The 21,245-nt window shown below is 55.9% G+C and overlaps 1 protein-coding gene across 6 annotated transcripts in view; it reads left to right on the top strand.

Moving 5' to 3' along the window:
- Positions 1 to 21,245, top strand: part of PAX2 (paired box 2) — an 86,015-nt gene that overhangs the window by 53,270 nt on the left and 11,500 nt on the right. For all 6 annotated transcript variants that reach the window (XM_062214227.1, XM_062214222.1, XM_062214224.1 and 3 more), the window contains 2 exons: positions 13,276 to 13,451; positions 15,554 to 15,680. In XM_062214227.1, the coding sequence (XP_062070211.1) occupies positions 13,276 to 13,451; positions 15,554 to 15,680 (303 nt within the window). The remainder of the gene's footprint in view (positions 1 to 13,275; positions 13,452 to 15,553; positions 15,681 to 21,245) is intronic.

Raw genomic sequence — 21,245 nt, 5'->3', positions numbered from 1 at the left:
GGAGGGCACCCCGGAAGCCAGGAGACGCCAGCACAGAGGGAGGCAGAGGCTGGCGGGCAACAGCTTTGGCCCTTTCTGCCCCTGCTCTCTCCTCTGCCCTCCCCTCCTCCCCCCACATCTGTATTGGCTCCAGTAATAGTGTTGATTTGCATGTCAGGCAAAGCCTTGCTACACACACAAAAAGAAAACCCCAGCCGTGGCGGTGTGGCGGTGTCAGCTCTCGCTGTTGTTCGACAGTGTAAAATTAAATTAATAAAGCCCCCAACACAGGAAAACATAACAGGAAATTAATGGCCTTTACTGTCGCTCTGATGCAGTCATTTGCAACCCTGCTTTCCGCACCAAAGACTTCATAAATGCAAGCAGTTTCTCTAAACAAGCATACTTAGGGCGGCCTGGTATGTAATTTTTCGCCTTGCTTGTGTCCTTTGAGCTAACAAAGCCCCCTTCCCTCCTGGCTCTGGAGAGGCTTCTCACTGCTTCTGGCTCTGGCTAGAGCCCTGTGGGGGCTGCATGGCAGAAGGCCCCACCTCCTCCCCAAGAGCCCGGGGAGGGTGGAAGAGGGGCTCGGGTCCCAGCAGAAGGATGCTCTGCGAGCTCAACTTGCCTCGCAGCCCTGGCCGTGTGCCAGCAGGATGCACAGCGCCTGCTCCTGCTCCAGGCAGACGGGGAAGATGATCACCTGGGAATTCCCCCAACCCCACCCAGGGCTCACCCGCCCTTTCCTCCCATGGCTCTGTCTTCTCTCCCCTGCCTGTGGCCTTCCTCTTCCTCTTCCTCCACCTGCAGGCAGGCGTGCAGCTTCCTCTACTTCACACCCGGGTCACCGCCCTCAGGCTGGCTGTGCCTGCAGCAGTCCGGGTTCCCCCATGCCTCCCTCTTCTCTATGGAAGAGAAGGAATCTGAGGCCCCTAGGTCAGCGTTCCAACCGTCCCGCTGTCCTCCCGCAGTTCCAGAGAGCTGAGGGTCAGTGCCTCTGCTTTGCATGCCACATATTGAGATCAGTTACACTTTCTTCCTGGGGATCCGTGTGTCGGTGCGGGCCCAAGTGCTCCCCGTGTCGGAACAAACAAGAGGAGCGGCCAACCCAGCTGTGGACTCAGGAACCTGCTGTCCACCCGGGAAGGCGAGGCCCTCACGTCTCGGACACCTGGCTGCTCGTTCGTGCTGGACCGTGTCCTAGCTGTGGGTTCAGCAGGAGAAAGCGGCACCGGCACCTGAGTGCGACTGAGACTTGGGCTGTCTCCAGGGATACCGCCCCGAGGAGGGAGGCAGTGGCTGCGCTGCTGCAGTGTGATAGGGCGGAGTCCCAGAGTCTTTTTTTTTTAAGATTTATTTATTTATTTATTTATTTGAAAGGCAGAGTTACAGAGAGGCAGAGAGAGAGAGAGAGAGGTCTTCTATCCACTGGGTCACTCCCCAATTGGCTGCAATGGCTGGAGCTGCGCCAATCCGAAGCCAGGAGCCAGGAGCTCCTGGGTCTCCCATGCGGGTGCAGGGGCCCAAGGACTTGGACCATCTTCCACTGCTTTCCCAGGCCATAGCAGAGCTGGATTGGAAGAGGAGCAGCCAGGACTCGAGCCAGCACCCATATGGGATGCCGGCCCTGTAGGTGGAAGCTTTACCACAGTGCTGGCCCTTTTGTTTTTGTTTGTTTGTTTTTTAATTTATTTGACAGGTAGAGTTATAGACAGTGAGAGAGACAGAGAGAGAGGTCTTCCTTCCGTTGGTTCACTCCCCAAATGGCCGCCACGGCCCGTGCTGCACTGATCTGAAGCCAGGAGCTAGGTGCCTCTTCCTGGTCTCCCATGCTGGTGCAGGAGCCCAAGCACTTGGGCCATCCTCCACTGCCCTCCCAGGCCACAGCAGAGAGCTGGACTGGAAGAGGAGCAACAGGGAATAGAATTTGGTGCCATAGGGGATGCCAGCACCACAGGTGGAGGATTAACCAAGTGAGCCATGGCGCTGGCCCCTCTTTTGTTTTTTTAAGATTTATGTTTATATTTATTTGAAAGAGTTACAGGAGAGGAGGAGGGGCAGGGGAGGAGAGGAAAGGAGAGGAGAGGAGAGGAGAGGAGAAAGGGGGGAGGGGAGAAGGGGAGAGGAGAGGAGAAAGGAGAGGGAAGGGGAGTGGAGGGGAGGGGAGGAAGAGGAGAGGGGAAGGGAAGAGAGGAGAGGAGAGGAAAGGAGAGGGATCTTCCATCTACTGGTATACCTCTCAAGTGGCCCAGCTGGGACTGGGCCAGGCCAAAGCAAGGAGCCCGGAGCTTCTTCCGGGTCTCCCATGTGGGTGCAGAGCCCAAGCACTTGGGCCATTTCCACTGCTTTCCCTAGGTGCATTAGCAGGGAGCCGGATCGAAAGTGAAGCAGCCAGGTCTCAAACCAGAGCCCATACAGGATGCCAGCATCACATGCAGAGGCTTAACCTCTGCCACAATGCTGGGTCCTGAGGCCCAGATTCTTAAGGGTCATCCGGTCTTATCTGCCACTCACCATAGAACTTTCCCCCCCAGAAGTTCTGCCTGTCAGACCTTGGCTCTGTCTGGAAATAGGAATAGTATGGACCTTTGCCATTGCTGCCAGCTCTGCATTGATATTGAGTGCGCGCAGAGAAGGAGATCATGGGACCTGGAGTCCAAGTGCATAGGCAGCTGCGGGCTCCGTCCCACGTGTGGCTTGCTCTGGGACCTCTGGCCAATGGTACAATGTTTGCATTCTTAGTTTCCTCGTCTTTAAAGTAGAGACAGTGGTGTTTACCACAGAGAGCGGCAGATGACGGTAGAGGTCTGCCCTTGGCGTCCTCCCTTCTCTCCCTCCCCACTAGCCCTCCTTACTTACTGAGCGTCTGGCCTGGGTGGATTCCAGTTTCCTGATGCTGTGGTCCCTGCCCATGGGGAGTTCCCTCACCCATCTCTGAATGCATTCTTGAAGGTTAAAGTCCCTCTTAAATACACATGAACCCTAGAGACAGCCTAGCCAGTGCCAAGTACAGTAGAGCCATTGCCACTCTCCTGTCTGGAGACTCTACGTCCATAATGTAGCCTAAGATTACATTCGATTTTTTAGCAGCCGTGTCGGACTCAAGCTCATATTGAGTTCGTGGTCAACTAAAACCTCGAGATCTTTTTCACATCAATTGCTATCAAGCCAGGTCTACCCCATTCTGCACTTGTGTAATTGATTTTTTTAACCTAAACATAGGGCATTCCATTTATCCCTGTTGAATTTCATCTTGTTGGTTTGGGTTCTTAATTCCACCCGATTAAGGTCATAAGGATGTCTTCTGTATCATCATCCATGTAGTTTTTTTTAATTTTACAAAGAGTGATTTTCCCTTAAAATAAAGGAAAGCCACATGGCCCACCAGTGGAGACCTCCCTCCTAGTTGTGGTAAGTGAGTGCTTTGGGTACTATTGAGCCCAATAGCCATCAGCCATTTCCCTTTTCTTCACCTTGTTCATAAAGTGAGGAAAGAGTTTCTTTGCCCAATGTTGATCTTCAGTACATGCACGGAATTTTCTTAATCAATCAATAAAAATCCAATTAAACTTGAAGAGCAAATTGAATGTCTGCTGTGTATAAAGCATGGCAGGACTGATTTACAAGGTAAATAGGACACAGTCTTTGACCTCAAGAAGCTTATAATCTAGTAGAGAGAGAGATGTGCACATCATTATTAAAGTAGAATGGGGAAACGCTCAGACCAAAATGTGACTTGCTATGGTCCGTGTGTGTGCATATATATAAAAGGGGCAGTTACTTCCAACAGGGCAAGTGAGGAAGGCATCCCAGGGGAGCACTGGATACAAGTGCTGGTGTTGAGTTAATGTGCCGCCGCTTACTCTAGGAGAGTGTGGGCAGGCTCTGGAGAGCAGCCCTTTCTTTCCTAGTGCCCGAAATTAACTGTATAATGATACGTCCTGAAAGATGTCCAGAGCCTGATACTGCATTGATTAGAGTGGAGTTTGCCCTTCTCCTTTTTCTGTAAGGTAAATGGCACTGAGTTTGTCACCGCCTCGCCCTTTCTTTGTGACTTCTCAAGAATTACTAACAATTTTAGAACGCTACCTTCTTTGCCCAGTTGAAAGGGCGAGGGGTCACTTTCCTGGCCCCTCCCAACCAGTGCACCTGTGCCCTCCTGCCCGTTGTGTTTCGAAGACTTTGGTGGAGAAGACAAAGGCGAGCTGGGGAGTGAGCAGTGCTGCCTTCCCTCCCGCCTCTCTCGGGGTTACATCCTTTGCCGGAGGACTGAGCTTGAACTTGCCTTCCTTTCCGTTCCTCCCCTCACTGTAGCACCAAGGCCCTTTTTTGTTGTCTCAGCTTGTTCTGAGTCTTTGTCTTCCTGACAGGCCCCTGCTACTCTCATATCCATCCTTGGTTATGTCCCTTCTTCCTTCTGCTGTGTGTCCTTTATTAGAAGGAAAGAAAATAACTTCTGTCTGATCCGAAGCATAGTGCATTCTCATTGTAAAATATTTGGAAGAAACAATAGATCTTTAAAGGAAAAAATCCTTCCTATCTCATCACTAAGAGATTACCTCTGTTGAAATTTGACAGATTCTTGCCTTGTTTTTCTCCTTACATATGTAATTTTTTATCAGAACTGGAATGATACCGTATGTACAGCCTTGTCTTGCTGTTTTCTCTTAACATTACATAGGGCAATTTTCACATATCATTAAATATTCTTTGAAAACATGATTTTTTAATGGCTGCATAATCTTCCACTGTTCAGTGTCCATGTCCTTTTAAAACCTGGGCTCATCATATTTTAAAGCTTACCCGTGTGCAACAGCAGTGGTTTTCCTTCAAGGGCCGCTCTCCGCCCCTCCCCCACGCTTGTCCCTGTACTTTGTCAGGTTGACTCTTTGCACTTACAGAGGCAGAATGCCTATCTCTACGGGATTACCCCCCCTGTAGGATCTCTGACCACTTCTCCCTCCCTCCATCTCCTTCACCCGGGCCCTGCCCAGCGCCCCTGCCCTGGCCACTGTCAACTCTGGACCTCCTGCCTCCTCCCACATCCTCATCACCTCCCTTCTTACCAGCTGCTCCTTGCTGGAGCAAGGATGAATGAAGTGCTCGGCAGGAGAGGAAAGTGACTTACCTCTCTGAGCCTGTTTTATTGTTTGATTTGTGTTCATTTTAAATATCTGAGAGGAGTCAGATTCAATCACCCGAATGCTACCCATGTGACACTGAACACAGAGTAGCAATTTCTTTGTTGCTTCCCGCCCCCCCCCCCCCCCACCTTGTCAAACTTAAAATGGTGAGCAAGGTAAGTTGGGACTTTATCAGTTTTCGTGTTTGGAATTTTATCCAACAAATCAGCCAGCCTCTGGGATTATCTGCTATGTGTTAGGCTCTGTGCTAGGTTTACAAAGATGAAAACCACTTGGTTCCTGCCTTTAAGGTTCATAGCTTCGTGAAGAAAACAAACATTAGACAAGAACTATAACACATCCATTATCTTTCATTCCATTTTCACAAACCTTTTGAAGTACCTGTGTATAGACCCTCAATGCCGTTCTGCCACTTGTTGGCTGGAGAGAGTAGCCTGGGGACCATTGCTGAAGCTCTGTAGCCCTCAGTTCTCCCAGTAACCAGCGCAGCTGCCCAAGGCGTGCTCCCTGGGAGTGGTTCTGCTGTGTGACCTTGGGAAAGCTCCTCCTACAAACCAAACCGGGGATAATAATAGAAGCTTCCTGCTGAAGTTCTTGTGCAAGTGAAATGAGTTGATTTGTGTGAAAGTCTTAGCTGACTGCCTGGTAGGTGGTAGCACTTAGGAAACGTTTGTTGCTGCTATTGTGAGGACCAAATCAGTGTGTGTGTGTTAAGCATAGTGTCTCGTACTGTAATAAGAACTGGCTCCATTTTGGCTATGATGATGATACTGATGATAATAGTTATTATTGCTGCAGAAGTTTGGCTAGATGACTACTGGGACACACAGAATGGAGAAGTTAACATTGCAGAAGGAGGAGCTAACAGCCTCTGATGTGGATCTGAGGAAACTCAGTCCAGCAATGCTCCTGAAACTCGCCCAGGGTCACAGAGCAAGTGAGCTCCTGGCGGGAACTGGCTCTCCTGGTCAAGCAGTAAGTTAGGGTTACCGTGCAGTTAGTGTCCCCAGAGGTTAGTGGTTGTGGATGGGCAGGCCCCAGCCTCTCACCCTATCATGAGCTCAGTGAGCACACGGAAGCTGGGCTGGGTCAAGGGCAGCAGGGGGTGCCAGGACCAGGCTGGGCAGACCTCAGAGCTTTGGGCTGGATTTCCAGGACTTCTTTGTGGCCTCCTCTCAAGCCTGGCTTGGGATTTGTGGCTTGGCCGCACTCTCAGACTGTCCAGGCTTAGAGGTCTGCCACCCCACGTGCTTGGACAAGCGGTGTGCCCACAGCACTTTCCCCAGCCTGGACCTCTGGCGCCCCTTCACCCACACTGCAGCCCCTCGCTCCTGTCCTCTCCTGGCTCCCCTCCTCCCTTCTTCCTTCTTTCTCCTCCCCCTTCTTTTTCTCCTCCACTCTCCCTACTGCCCCCCTCCCCATTCAGCCCTGAGCCCTGATGCCTGGGGAGCAGCCCTGATCCTCACTCCCTGGTCCCCGTCAGCGGTGGGGGGTGCAGCCCAGATCTCGCAGTCCCGCCATGCGGCCACTGCCACTGTGGGGGTGGGGCTGGGGCCTCACAGGCGGACTGCCCTGAATGACAAGCGGGGATATTGATCGCATTCTGAACTCAGCCCAGCCGATAGAAGGTAATTAATGACTCCATTTGCCTCAGTACCGGGGAGAACAATTGAGTTTGAAACTGCAACAGCTGGCAGCTGGGGAGACTGGGGGGCAGCCTGGGGCTGAGCCCCTCCAGGGGGAAAGGGTGGGGTGTGGAGGGGGCAGAGGCAGCCAGCCAGAGTCACCCCAACCACAGCTGCCCCCAGGCCCCGGACCTGTCCTCTCCGGCACGCTTCCTCCAACTTCTTCCCAAACCAGATTTCCAGATCATTTTCTGTCTGTGGGTAAAGATTCCTTTCTCCGGGATTGCCCCTTGCCAGCTGTGCACACGTGTGAGCCACCCTGAGCCCAAACAGGTGGTATCTCGTTCGCAAGTGTTCTGGGCAGACTCGCGATGACAGCACACAGAAAGTTCCCAGACACTTGCACACTTAGCGGGTGTGCAGTGAGTGACGGCTGTGGTGACGACAGTGGCCACGGAGCCAGAAAGCAAAGGCGGTGACGTGGAAGGGGCTTTGGAGCCGGCCTGTGCCGCTGCTGAGCTGCGGGATGCTGGGCAGATAATGTTGCCTCTCTGGGACTAGCTTCTCATCTGGAAAATGATGATAACAAGAACTTGTAAAAGCAAATAAGCCAAAAGGACTTGTAAAGTTGAATAGATTTAATGAGTGCAAGTGGAAGTCCTAGTAGTGTTCATTTCTTCATAGACAGTAAGATATTTGTGTTTGGGATTAGAAGACTGAAGTTAATAATGGGTTTTCTTTTTAAGATTTATTTTATTTGAAAGACAGAGTTACAGAGAGAGAAAGAGAGAGAGAGGAAGAGACACAGAGAGAGGTCTTCCATCTGCTGGTTCACTCCCCAAATGGCCGCAGTGGCCGGAGCTGAGCTGATGCAAAGCCAGGAGCCAGGAGCTTCTTCTGGGTCTCCCACTGGGTCCCCACCCCCTGGTTTCAGGGGTCTAAGAACTTGGGTCATCTTCCACTGCTTGCCCAGGCCATTAGCAAGGAGTGGTATCAGAAGTGGAGCTGCTGGAAGTTGAACCAGCACCCATATGGGATGCCGGTACCGCAGGCAGAGACTTAACCTACTACGCCACAGTGCCGACCCCAGTAATGGGTTTTCTTTGCTGTACTTAGCCATAGCATTCTTCTCCAGCATCCCACCCTGAGCTCCGAGGACAGCTCTGTGCGGCCGGCCTCACCTCTGCAGGCTTGGGGGAGCCTTGGCTAAAAGACATCACCGTTCCGTGCTGTCCGTTCCCACCCCCACCCACCTTTTGGCCAGTGCCGTCTGCCTCTTGTCCCTTATAGGAACCTCCCCTGGGGGCCCAGGTAGATTGTAAACCCACAGGGAGGAGAGAGCATTTCTGTCCCTTGTCCGTAGCCCCAGTGTTCAGTAACCACCCTTCTCCAAGCTGCCAAGACTTCCCCAGGCAACCCCATTTGTGACTGGCCAGAGGGCAGGTTTCTGGTGGGGGTGGGGGAGCAGGGGGTGCTGTGTGGGTTGGGGCTCTGCTCCAGGGCAGCCCAGGAATGTGTGTGGGGAGTGACGGGGCTCAGTGGACGAGCAGACCAGATCTTTTTGTTGATGTTTTTAGTAATGGTTCTAGAAGTAGTTCGTGCTGATTGGGCAAAGCCTGGACACCTGGGAAAATTGACGTGAGAAGACAAAGAAAGTCACCAGGATCAGGGAGAAGTGACCATTGCCATCGTGGCTCTGGCTCTGCTGGTCAAGTCGGCCTTTGGTTTTGTGATTCTCTCCATTTGGGTGGAGACGGGGCCCCCACTGCTGGGAGCCCCAGTCCCTGAACGCTGGCTGCACTGGGCAGCCGCTACGATCCGTCAGCAGATCCGCCCCACCAACTAGCTGCTCCTCCTCGCTTGGCCTGGGCCCCGGTCTCCTCATCAGTAAAGTGGGATTGCAGTCCCTGCCTACCTGGGAGCGTGGCTGGGAGGACCACTAAGCTCAGGCCTGTGTTTCTGTTCAGTGCTAGGCAAAGATGAAGCAGTTGCGGGAGGAGCTGATATGAGCTTTTCTCCTCTTGAAAGAATAATATATGTCAAAGTTTTAGCCCAGAGGTGTGTTCAATGAATTTATATCCTGTCCATGTCCCACAAAGGACCGTGTTGCCTTTCTCACCTTGAGAATGCTTCTGCTGCCATGGACAGAGCATGGGCTTTGGTCCTGAGGGTCCTACTACCTAGTATGTGCCCTTGGGAAAGTCGCCCGCTGCCCCCGCAGGCTCGTTCCCTTACTGGAACGTGAGGGATCTGGCCCAGTGTCTCCTAACCAAGAGGGTGCAGTCTGCACTCCACAGCACATGTGCCACACACCGCTGAGCCTCGGTGCAGGGCGGGTGCAAGGCAGAGGATGGGGGATGCTGCCAGGGAGCTCATGTCCCAGAAAGGCCAGGTGGCCATAGAGGGAAATGATTCAGAGGGCAGGGACAGACCTGCGTTCAAATCCTGGCTGTCGTTGACTCGCTGAAAGGCCTTTGGTGAGCTACTCAATTTCTTTGCCTCAGTTCCCTTATCTTTGAAATGGGTGCGGCAGCACTGAGCTTGTTGGAAGGCTTAAAGGAACCCTGTGAAGCACAGCAGTGGTGTGGACTAAGCTCCTGGTGCTTGTGAACTGCTCCAGGGCAGAGCTGGACCCTACATCCATCCGTGGGGACCTTTCAGGAGCACGCTGTCCCCTCCTCGCTCCATGGGGTCTGACCAAACCCACAGCGACCGCGATTTCCAACTACAATCGAAAACAAAGTCTGAGAGTGAGAAAGAGTCTCAGAATCAGAATGGTTCCGGAGAGCCCAGGACATAGCCCCCCCCCCCCCACGCCAGCCAGCTGGTGCAGGGGGTCCAAGTGCAGAGGCCGTGTCCAGGCCCTGTTCCCAAGCAGTCCCTGCCACCTGCTTTGGGCGGCAGCTGTGCAGCTCCAAGGTTCTGCTCTTACCTGGCAACGCGGTACTCTCTGTCCCTCACTAGAGGCAGGTGGGCAGGATGGTATCCTGGGAAGGACGGGCCCCTGTGGTCCCTGTGGAGCTGTCCGACCCTGACAAGCAGTGGGGATGAGCATAGAGGGACCTGGGCCACATGCCTGGCAGTGACTGGGTGTCCGCGAAGCCAGACCAGCTGGGTGACCAGTCCCCAAGACCTTCTGCCATGGTCGGGCTTTATCAGTGCCTCCCAGGAGAGTCTTGCTCATTCAGTCATTCATTCCTTGAATTCCTGCTGTGCCAGGCCGGGCGCTGAAGCTACAGAAATGCCACAGTCCTGGTCCCTGGCCAGGGGGCTCACGGCCTGGCCTCTTGGCAGGGCGGGTGGTGGTGGTGGTGGGAATCTTCTTTGGCATGGGCGGTGGTTATTACTCCCACTCTTCTCCCCTGGCTCGCTCTGAAACGTAGATCAGGAGCCACATCGGCCTCCACTCTGCTGCCTCCCGGCACTGGCCCTGCCGGAGAGCGCTCCAGCCCGCCCCTCTCCTGAGCATCACCCTGAAGCTCTGCCCCTAGGCAGTCCCACCCTGAACTCTCTCTCCCTCTCTCCGATATCCTGGGACAGACAGCAGCTTCCAGTCCTCGTCTTCCCTGTTTCCTTGTGTGCTCCTCCTCTAACCCCACTCTGCCCCTGGCCGGGGGCTGCCCTCCACAGCCTACCCCTCCCCGCTCCCTGCCCTCCCTCTGGGCTCCTCCTTCCCTGGCCTCCCCTCCTTGCCCCTTCTGACCCAGGGCTTCTCCCAACCTTCCTCCCTCACTCCCCTCCTGCCTCTCCCGCTGCCCTCATTCCTCCTCCCATCTCCTCCCTGGAGACCAGGAGTCGAGGCCTCTTCCAGAGAGAGCCAGTGAGAGCTCACAGGACCTACGGCTGGCTGGCGGGGAGCCTGCCTCTCTGCCCCCACCACTGCCCGCTCCTGCCCCCCTGGCTCACCTCCCTGCCCCCCGTAACTTTCTTCGTGCCCCTTCACCCATTCTCCAGAACCCCGCCTCTCTGCCTCCTTCCTTCGCGGGGGGCGCTTGGTGCTGTCGTCATCCGTGTTTGCTGGCTCCTGCAGCACCTTCTCGCTCCTCTCCCTTCCTCCCCCTCTTCCTCCGTCCCCGCCCCCCACCGCCACCTCTCCCAGGAGCAGGCTTCCTCTGCCTTCCCGTCCCCTCCCTCCCCCTTTCTCGCCATGGCTGCCTCGGTAACCTGTCTTACCACCGGGGGCCGAGTATACAAAAAAATAAATAAATAAAAAGGTCAGTGAGTGGAGGGAGCAGCAATAACCCCTAAAACAGTACTATCAGTGGAACATGATTGATCAATTGAATTCCATAGCGGCTGAAAAATGTGGGATTAAGTAGTGTATTATACGCACAATGAGTTGAGGCATGATGTTCATTTCAAGTTCATTTCGCCGGCCTCTGCCACCAGATCAGGCAATCAATAGGGGCAGCAGATATCATATATCACCTCTCTGCGGGCTGGGGAGAGAGCACCATAATCTCTCGCAAATTTAGAGTGACAGATTTGTCAAGATCTGAAGGGCCCCTGAATAAATGAAGGCAAAGAGACTCCTCCAGCCAGTGACCTGAGGACAAAGCTCCAGCTCAGCCCCTAGACACACACACACATACACACACACACACGCCCCAGAGGCATGGGGTGAGCCAAGCCACACACAGGCACGCTGTGAGTCCTGCCACACACACACACACCCATGCACGTAGTGAGTGTGCACGTGCTCACAGACAAATGCACACAGTGCTCCCCAGCACCCCCGTGGTGACCCTGCAGGAGCCACACACAAAGGCACTAGCGCTGCCTTCCCCTGACGGTAAGACTTCCTCAAAAGGTAGCAGGGCCCCAGCAAGAGAACTGAGCCAATGGGCCATGTAGATAGCCAGCGGGGGTGAACACATCCTGGAGACACGGAGGCAGGGGGCTCACAGTCCCACGCGGTCGCGTGCACACACAGTCCTGTCGGAACCGTTCCTACTCCTCGGTGCACACACCCACACCCACGCCCGTGTTTGGATGTGTACGGACATGCAAGTGCAAACACACAGAGAATGCTCACTCCAAAGGGAGAGAGAAACACGGCACACTCCGGCTCACGGATTGGAGACTGAACACCATTCTGGAGCCTTACACAGGAAAAACCATGGAGTTTTGTGTCCATAGGAGCATAGACTACCCCCAAGGCTGCCTTGGCTGGCCTGCCGCAGCGTAGATCTCCATCTTGACTTCTCTCCCTCTCTGTGTGCATGTGCGTACACACATACGCACAGACACACACTCTCTCTCTGCTTCCCCACCTCCTCCAGAACACAGTGTACACAAAGATGGGAGGTCCCTTTAGGAAAACAGACCCCATGCTCCGTCTGGGAGTCCAGAGAGGGAGGATGGCTGCAGGTTGAGGCTAATCAATATGTAATATTTTCTATGGTCTCCCGCATGATACTGTACGGTGTTACTGTATATAATGCAATATTGATTATATCATATTGTATAATCACCTATAAACTGATATATATAACAGTCCCAGAGGAGTACCCTGGGGCCCACAGCACAGGCTGGCCCCAGGCCCAAGGCTCCCCAGCTGGTGTTGGGCTGAGGGAAGCTGAGGAGCGGCCAGGCTGGGGCTGGGCGGGGGTACCCAGCTTTGGGCCAGGAGAGCCGCAGGGTGAGGGGTCAGGGAGAAGCAGCAGAGCAGGCACTTTCCCCTCTGAAAGCTTCCAGGGACCTGAAGCTGGAAGGCGGGGAACACAGAGCAGGGGGAAGCCTGGGGAGAGCTGGACACGGAGACAGGATGGGCCCCGTGTCCTGGGGAGTGGGCACCACTTCCGTCTGGAGTAAGTCTCAGCTCCCGGGGAGACCTCAGGAGGAAGCAGGTAGCCCAGGGGCTGGCACCAGGTGGAGCCACAGAGCCCAGGTCAGAGCTAGAGGCGGAGCAGGGGCCAGGGCCCGGCAGCAACCACCGGGCCCTCTGCGTCCCTGTCCACGTGCAGCCTCCCAGCTCCCACGACCCTGCTTCGTCCTGCTGCATCTCGTGCCTGGCACCGCCCCACGGAGCGCCTTGGCCATGCTCTCGGAACCCCTCCCGCAGCAGGGAGCTTAATTACTTCACCCCGTCTCCGTGTTACACTCAGCCTTGGAGATTTCATGATTTTCAACCCTTGGAATCAGTGGAACTGAAATTCATCTTGGAGCCGGGTCCAATTCTCCACAGGCTCACTGATGCCAGCTTGAGACACCCATCTCCTCCTCCAGGCGGGCCCAGGGGACAGGTTCCCTGGGGGAGCAGCCCCTGAGCGCCCCTCTGGCCCCACCTCTGCCCAGTCCTTCCTGACCCCCACACTAGGACCCCTTCCCTCTTTCTTCCTAGGTCCCTCGGAGGCCCTGGCTTCCTCGGCCAGGACTGAGGCAGGGCCAGCCTCCTGGGCCAGCCCCTGCAACCTGGGTGCTGGGAGTAAGGGGTCCTGGCAGGTGTGCAGAGTGCTGGGGACCAGAGCCAGGTGCCTGTGTCTCTGGCCTGGTGCTAATGCCCCAAGTGTCTGTGTGTTCTCCAGATGTGTCCGAGGGCTCAGTCCCCAATGGAGACTCCCAGAGTGGCGTGGACAGTTTGCGGAAGCACTTGCGAGCTGACACCTTCACCCAGCAGCAGCTGGAGGCTTTGGATCGGGTCTTTGAGCGTCCTTCCTACCCTGACGTCTTCCAGGCATCAGAGCACATCAAATCAGAACAGGTGAGGAGGGCGCTGCCTGCTTGCAGAAGTGGAAAGGAACTGAGTACAACAAGGCTTCCTGGCCACTTGAACACAGAACACCATGTGCAAAGCAGCACGCACAGGTTACGTACGGGTGCATGTGTGTGGGCTGTGTGCACATGCTTGCACAAACCCACGATGAAAGAGTAATGAAAAATCAGCACAGCATATGCTAATTAGAAATGATGAGTTCTGGGTGCCAGAGTCTGGCCTTGGAGAAATCTGACCTCAGTTTCCCCATCTATAGAATGAAAGGCTTAGACATAAGATCTACCAAGTCCCTTCCAGCCCTGACATTCTGTAGTTCCGGCATGGAGCACTCAGGAATGTCAGCTTCCCATGTGCCTTGTCCTTGCCCCAGGCTCTGTAGAAAGTCTGGGCAGGCCCGCGGTGCTCTCTTTGCCCAGTATCAGGAGAGCCCGCCTGTGCCTGCCTCCTGCTCCCCGGCCAGCTACCCAGGGTGACCCCAAGTGGGTGACAGCCTACCCCATACACCCAACACTTTGGATGGAACAGGTCGGAGCATAGCCTGGGATGCACAGCAGGAACTCATCCCTGACTGCTGATCTTTCTCCATGCGCTTACGCCACCACATCCACCTGCTCCCTTCCACGCACCCAGTGCACGCTGCTGGCAGCACAGCCTCATCAGCTGAACGGACCCAGGTCCCCAGCTCAGCACGCCCCCACCCACTGCTCAGAGACAGGGCATGCTGCTCCCCCCCACACACACACACACAGCCCATGCCGGGGCCACAGCCCACTGCGACACCGCCCACCCTGCTGTTGCACGCGCATACACCCACACACGTGCTCGCCAACACAGCCCCACAGGCTCCACACACCACAGTTCCGCTCTGAGACTCCAACAGCTCCTAGTCACTCGCCTTCCTCCCCGCCCGTCCTTTTATCCCATAAGCTGTTTGTCTTCATAAAACAAAAATCAAAAGTCTTTTTAAGGTGCCCTGAGCCATAAACCAACAAAGGAGGAGCCGGCCGAGGCGGGCGGCTCGGTGCACCCTCCCTGAGTCCCCGGCTGTATTACAATGAATAACCTTTATTTACTTTCATTAGACTATTAAACACCAGCACAGTCATTTTTCCCCCTGAAACTCGGAGCAGGGCCCATAAAGCAAATCCGAAGCCTAATTGAGTTCATTTTAATTTCTCTCCGATCACAGCGAATTACTCTGGTGATAAATCAGGGGGCAGCTTCACCCCCAGTAGAAGGCCTAATTTGCAGCTAATTACAAAACTGATTTCTACAGGAAGATCAATACGAGAAGGAATTGGAAATGACGAGGCAATCCCGTCCAGCCAGGGAGGGGAGGGGGCCCTCTGGGGGGCCAGGAAGCGGAAGGGAAAAAAACGGACCCGAAAGAGCAGAAAATCAGTTTTAATTTAACGTAATATTAATCAGAGCAACTTTTCCTGCTTTGTGCAGACTCTCGGCCTGCCCGGCTCTGGGGTCTGGCTTGGCGGTGGCTGCAATAAAAAGGCAATTACCCGAGTGTTTCGGGCAGGACACCCTTTCAGAATCAATGACCGGCCCCCTCCCACCCTTCTGTTGGCCATGTGGACTCTCCCCCTCCCCAATTTCATACCCCAGTGCACAGGCAGAGAGCGAGGGGCCCGTGGGGCTGTCTTTGTTTGTTTTTAAAAAAGGGGTGCCCATGCCCGTTCAGTGAGCTGAGCAGTGCCAGCCCGGAGGTCCCACAAGGCCCGCCCCCTGTCAGGAATCACCCCTCCTCCCCAAGGCTCCCCACCCAAGGACCACCTTGCTGCCCCACACCTCAGAGCCAGGGAGCAGCCCCACACGCACACTCTGCCCCGGGCCTTTTCAGGGCCGAGGTGGGATGAAAGTGCAGAGGGTGCTGGGGTAACCACGCAGGTAGGCTCCGCCTCCCAGGTCACCAAGCGGATTGATCCCCACCTGCCGACACTCGCGCCCTGCCCCATCAGCCCCCCTCTGCCTGGCCCTCGCCTTCCACCCCATCTGGGAGGGCCCCCCGTTCCTCCTCCCCATCTGCGCTCTGTGTGTGCGCATCAATAGAGAGCTGTCGCTTTTCTCTGCCCTCCCAGGGGAACGAGTACTCCCTCCCAGCTCTGACCCCTGGGCTTGATGAAGTCAAGTCGAGTCTATCTGCGTCCACCAACCCCGAGCTGGGCAGCAACGTGTCAGGCACGCAGACATACCCCGTTGTGGCCGGTAAGGGGGCTTCTGGGCGGGTGGGGGCCCCGCTTCGCATACGGGCACCTTGGCCCACGCCATCTGGGGCCCAGGGTGCCCCCTGAACAGACGTGTGTGGATGTGCAGAGAACAAAGTGTGGTCTGTGTGTGTGGGTTCAGCCAGAGAAAGCGGACGCTTCGGAGGGGCTGGTGCTGGGTCTTTGTGCCTATCCCCCCATCTCTCTCCTGCCTCCCGCAAGGTGCCTGGTCTCCTGAGCCCCTCCACAGGCCATGCGCAGAGGGCAAATAGGTCAGGCTGGCAAGAGGGGTGCGTGGGTGCCTTGTGTCCGTGTCCCTCGGGCTCCTGGGAGGCCCGTTTGCCTGTCCCTGCAGGCAGCATGGTGGCTGTGGCTTTGGGCTCGAGGGTGTGGCACCCAGTTCTATGGTGTTCTGGGCTCTGTTGTCCCTGCTCTGTCTCTGTTTCCCAGAGAAGTCAACGAGGCCAGGTTTCAAGACCAGATTCGGTCAGGCCTGACCCACGGTCACACACAGGGGGCAAGGCACCGTGGCCAGGAGCCCCCATGGGTCAGAAGCAGCAAAGACCGCCGGGGAGACTGTGCAGGGAAAGGCCCAGCAACCGACGCCCCAGGCCGCAGAGCTGCAGGCTGCAGAAGGCGCCTGGCACTGCAGAAGGGTTTCCGGGCCAGGAGAGGGCCCAAGTGGGAGAGACACACATCGCAGTGTTATTAAAATTCACCTAATTATTCTGTAGACAGTAAAGCCAATGTGCCGTTCGCTCCTTGGGAGACAGGATGATGGAGAAGGATCTCGGTGGGGACTGGGAGATGCTGAGGCGTTACCTGCCGAGCAAGGCGAGTGGAAGCAACCTGGGGACCCGGCAGCTAGCATCCCAGCCAGAGGCAAAGATGGGTTGCTGGGCCGGACCCCTCATGGTAGGACGGGCTTCTGGTGGTGGCTGGGAGCTGATCTGAGCAAGGCCCGAGCCCGAGATGGGCTTCCCATGCTCACTCAGCCTTTTCCTGGGGGTGAGGGAGAGCCCTCAACCTTCCCAGATTCTCCTGAAGGGGGCTCCTGGTCCAGCCGTTTCAGGCTACGTGGAGTTAGGCTGTCGGGCCAGGGCGTCAGTCACAGGGCGTGTTGTGGAAGGACTGGGGAACCGGACTGGACTTCGGCAAGTGATCAGGCAGTCAGTCAGGGCAGCCCGGGGCCCACTGGCCCCTGGCACAGGCCCTCCTCAACCTGCCTTAAAAGCCCCCGACCTCTCTCCAGATCACTGAGAGGCCTCATGGTCACCCCCATGGTGGCCCCGGGCCACTGGGAAAAGCACAGCCAAGAGGCTTTCTCCCAGCCCAGCTGTGCTGCCCGAAGCTCAGGGACTTCCTGGGGTGGAGACCCGGGCCTCGGGGTGGGGCTCCTGCTGCAGGAGACCCTGGGGCTGGTGCTTTGAAGTGCCTCCACCTTGAGCAGCCCCCACCCGCTTCCCCCCCATGGCCCTGGAACGGTCCCAGCTCAGCCTGGGAACATCTCCGGCTGATCCATCTGGATCCAAGTGTGAGAAAAGTTCATTTCAGACCCAGCTTGACATTCCCAGGTGGCAAGTTAGCACTAACATCTCAATCTGTATGCGACATTTCAATCAAGCGAGGAGTAACAAAAGCAGAACCATTAACATTCGGAGCTGTTCACCAGTGGTAATGACGGGGAAACTCGCTCAGAAACTGGAAATTACCAAAAAGAGAGAAGTGTGTGGCGAGGTGGGGGCGGGGCGCCGGGGTGGGGGGCAGGGAATGATTTTTCCACACTGAGGCCAAGATCCAGTGTGTGGATTAATAGTGCCATTACTGAGAGAGGGCTGCAGATTACGCTCATTCTTAAAATGTTCTTGCTGGCAATTAAACGGCTGCAGCTATTGATCTTTGTTGATTTTATGTCCCCCTAATTTGCATAATCTATTAAAGATGAATGATTCATGATGTGTTTATTATGGGGACAAACAGAATTTGCTGGAGGTACTGTCAAGGTGAGAAACGGGGCATCGCCCAGAGACGTCCTGGGCCATCTCAGGAGTGGGTCCAGCATGCTGGCCTTCGGGCCAGGGCTTTGCAGGTGGTAAAGAGAACAGACACAGGGGCCGTGGACTCTGGGTGAGTTCTGGAAGGACAGTGGCGTCTGTGAGGACTGAGCCCCAAGCAGGGCCAGGGAATAGGCGAGGTTTTTGGTCTGTGAGTGTTCGTAGAAGTTGCTGTCAGAGATTCTTCAAAAGCTTGTTCATTGGCGACACAAAGGGTTTCGGTGGAGGAAGAGCAGTGGGGCTTCCTCAGGCGGGCAGGCGACTGTGAGCAGGTGTGTGCTGAAGGTGAGAGCAGTGAGGGCACACCAGGCCCACAGCCTGGTGCTCACGGGGCCCCCTTGGCTCCCCGCATCTCGGGCACCCCCTCATCTTCTCCCCCGAGCACAGCCAGCCAGGGCTGCAGACCCTAAGGGCTGGCCCAGGAGGCCCTGGCCTCTGCCTTATTGAGATTCCTGCCGCCTCCTGCCATCGAGGCTGATTGCAAACTTCAGCAGCCACTTGATGCAGCTGTTGCACAAGGTCAGGGCCGAGAGGAGAGAGGAGCTGGACTGCTGCGGGGAGGAGAGAGGGAGGCCCAGTGGGCCAGGACACAGATAATCACATTGCAAGCAAGGGTGGCTGCCGCTGGCTCTGGCTCAGCCCGATAGCCGTCCCTCCCCGCCCTCCCCAGTGGAACCAAGCAGAGAGACCGATTTTTTCTGGGTGGTGTTTGCGAGTTCTGTCGAGATTTTAATTTCACTGCATCACAACTCAGCAAGCTGCCAAGTCAAGCTGGTTATTTAAATTTATCACCCACTCTCCCCTCCACCGCTGGGCTGCTCCTGCACAGCAGCACCTCTCCTCTCCAGCCCACTGCTCCGGGCTGCGGGTCTGGAACCGAGCCGAGTTTCTCCCAAGTGATAAGGGAAAGGGGGCCAGACAGATGAGAGAGTGAGTGGGGGGCAGGCCGGCCCCAGGCACCTCCCGCCTTCTTACCTCTCTCAAGGCCACCCCGGGGGCCACCTACACCCCTCGGGGAAGTCCTAGGGCTCTCTCTGGCAGGACCTGTGCAGTGAGGAGATGGGCAGCCTCGGGCTGGAACCTCCATTCCTTTTTTTTTTTTTTTTTTTTTGGTAAAGATTTATTTATTTATTTGAAAGGCAGAGCTACAGAGGGGCAGAGGCAGAGAGAGAGGTCTTCCACCTGCTGGTTCACTCCCCAAATGGCCGCAACAGCCAGAGCTGGGCCAATCTGAAGCCAGGAGCCAGGAACCTCTTCTGGTCTCCCACGTGGGTGCAGGGGCCCAAGGACCTGGGCCATCTTCTACTGCTTTCCCAGGCTATAGCAGAGAGCTGGATGGGAAGTGGAGCAGCCGGGACTCGAACCGGTGCCTATATGGGATGCCAGCACTGCAGGTAGGGGCTTTACCCACTACACCACAGTCCCTGGAGCCTTCATTCCTTAGTCCTGCTAGAAAAGACAGCCTCACTTCCCAGGGTCCCTGCCCCAGTGGAGTCTGCAATGAAAGAGGAGCTTGCAGGGATGCCGGCATTGTTGTTGGCCTGGGAGGAGAGGAGGACTTAGCGTCAGGATTCCCAGAGCTGCTGGAAATGCTTCTGAGCGTTCTCAGCGTCCCTGGGCCTGGCCAGAGTCCCGCTGGAGGAGAGAGCAGGCTTCCTGCGCAGAGCCCAGTGGGCTAAGGTGGTGCTGGAGGAACTGCGCAGCTCCACGCTCGTCCTAGAAACTGAGCAGCTGCCTGGTGCCCAGTGCGCCACCGGGGCTTCACTGCCAGGCCCTGGGGGGCCTCGTGCAGGTGTAGTCCTCACCCTGCTCTGACGCTGTCAGTCACAGAGCGGTAATGGAGGGATGAGGCTCAACTCACCAAGACATAGCGCATAGATAGAAAGTAACGACAAAAATAGTCATGGACAGCCAGACCTCACTCTCTGGTGCCAGGATTCGAGGGAAACAAACCCACAGCAGCCTGCGGGAGACTGCTGCTGTCATACGGGAGGCAGACCCTAACTGGGGGATGTCGGTGTTGTAACTACGGCCGGGCCCAGGGCCTTGGGCCCACAAGAAGCAGGAAGCTGCCACTGAGACATACCCTGCCTAAAGCCAGCAACAGAACAGGGACACCAGTCTCCGTACAATGGCAACACAGACTCATCCCAGGGGCCCGGGAAAGAGGGTGAGGGAGAAATGGAGACCCCCAGCCTGACCCTGGGTCAAGGTCCAGACTTACACCAGGAGCGTGTGGCAGGACTTGGAAAGCGCAGCAGAAACATCCTCTCTGGAGGGACAATTTGCCGCCCAGGGACAAACGCCGAAGATGAGCTCCCTGTAGGGACATACACAGTTGTGTGAGCACAGGCTATTGGGGGGAGTCAGCAAAAGCCACACACAGACAAGTGTGCACCCCAAGAACTGGGGGTAACAGAGTAATCCCAAAGCAACTCTACTCTAGGCATGTTCAGTTCCTAAAAAGATCCACAAGGATGGTTGGGTCAGCATCAGAGATCCAGAGCCCCAGGCCCCTCCCCCACCCCTGCTCAGAGAAGACCAGAAAGGGCAAAGAACGAAGCTCACACCTGTAATTTATTGTTTGGGGTCGAGAAGCCCCTCAAAGAGCTGAGCTCTGAAAGTAGAGGCTGTTCCTGGCTTGCCCAGGTTCCCAGACTCTGAATCTCAGCAGTCTGTTACCCAAAGTCTGAACGTTAGAGAGCCAGGAACAGGAGCAATCAATCCTCTGTCTCCAGCGGCTGTCACAGGCGGGGAGCCTTGTCAGCTTCCTCGCCCTGGTCGGGGAAGATGGTTCTGTTTAAGAGTCTGGGAGAACTCTTCCTGATGCCCAGAGAAGGAAGCCAGGTGGGTTGCCACTCAGGAGGAAAGTGCCCAAGGCAGAAGGGTGCTGGTCTCTTGGAAGCTGGCAAGTTCGAGCAGGGTGGGGAGACCAGACCAGTGAGCTGAAGTTCAAAGCCAGACAGCAGGGCTGGTCCCAGGGACCTGGAGACCAGAGAGCAATGTGGGCTCAGTTTCAGAGGGAGGATGGTCAGCTCTTAGCAGCTCTGCCTCCTTGCCCACATCTGAGATGGTCAGCTTGGCAGACGGAGGTGTTGACCCTGGGAAACCTCCTCCTCCTACTCACGGGAGTCCAGAGGACCGCCAGGAACCGCCTCTTTCCTGTAGTTAACAACCCCCTTCCCATGCAACTGAGCTTCCCTCCATAAAAACAAACAGCTTAGCCCTTGGCCAGCCCCTGGGGGAGGAGAGAGCAATAAAGGCCAAGAGATGTTTCTGAAGGCGGCCAGTTCCTAGTCTTGTCTGTCTATGGCTCAACCCTCCCCCCATTAGCCGGAGGAATTTAGGGCACAGACACGGGAGTTCCTTTCCAACCTTGAAAGAAGAGGCGAGGGCAGCTTTGGACGGGTGCAGCTCAGACAGCCCTTTAGGGTGGAGGCCACGCAAGCCGGACGGCTTCCCTTCATCCGCACGGGCCCCCAGCCCTTTCACGTGGGCTGGGAGGAGAAGCT

Source organism: Lepus europaeus, chromosome 17, assembly GCF_033115175.1.
Source record: "Lepus europaeus isolate LE1 chromosome 17, mLepTim1.pri, whole genome shotgun sequence".
In the NCBI taxonomy this organism is placed as follows: Eukaryota; Metazoa; Chordata; class Mammalia; order Lagomorpha; family Leporidae; genus Lepus; species Lepus europaeus.
Note: the sequence above shows the minus strand (reverse complement) of the source record. Positions and strands in the feature narration are given on the sequence as shown.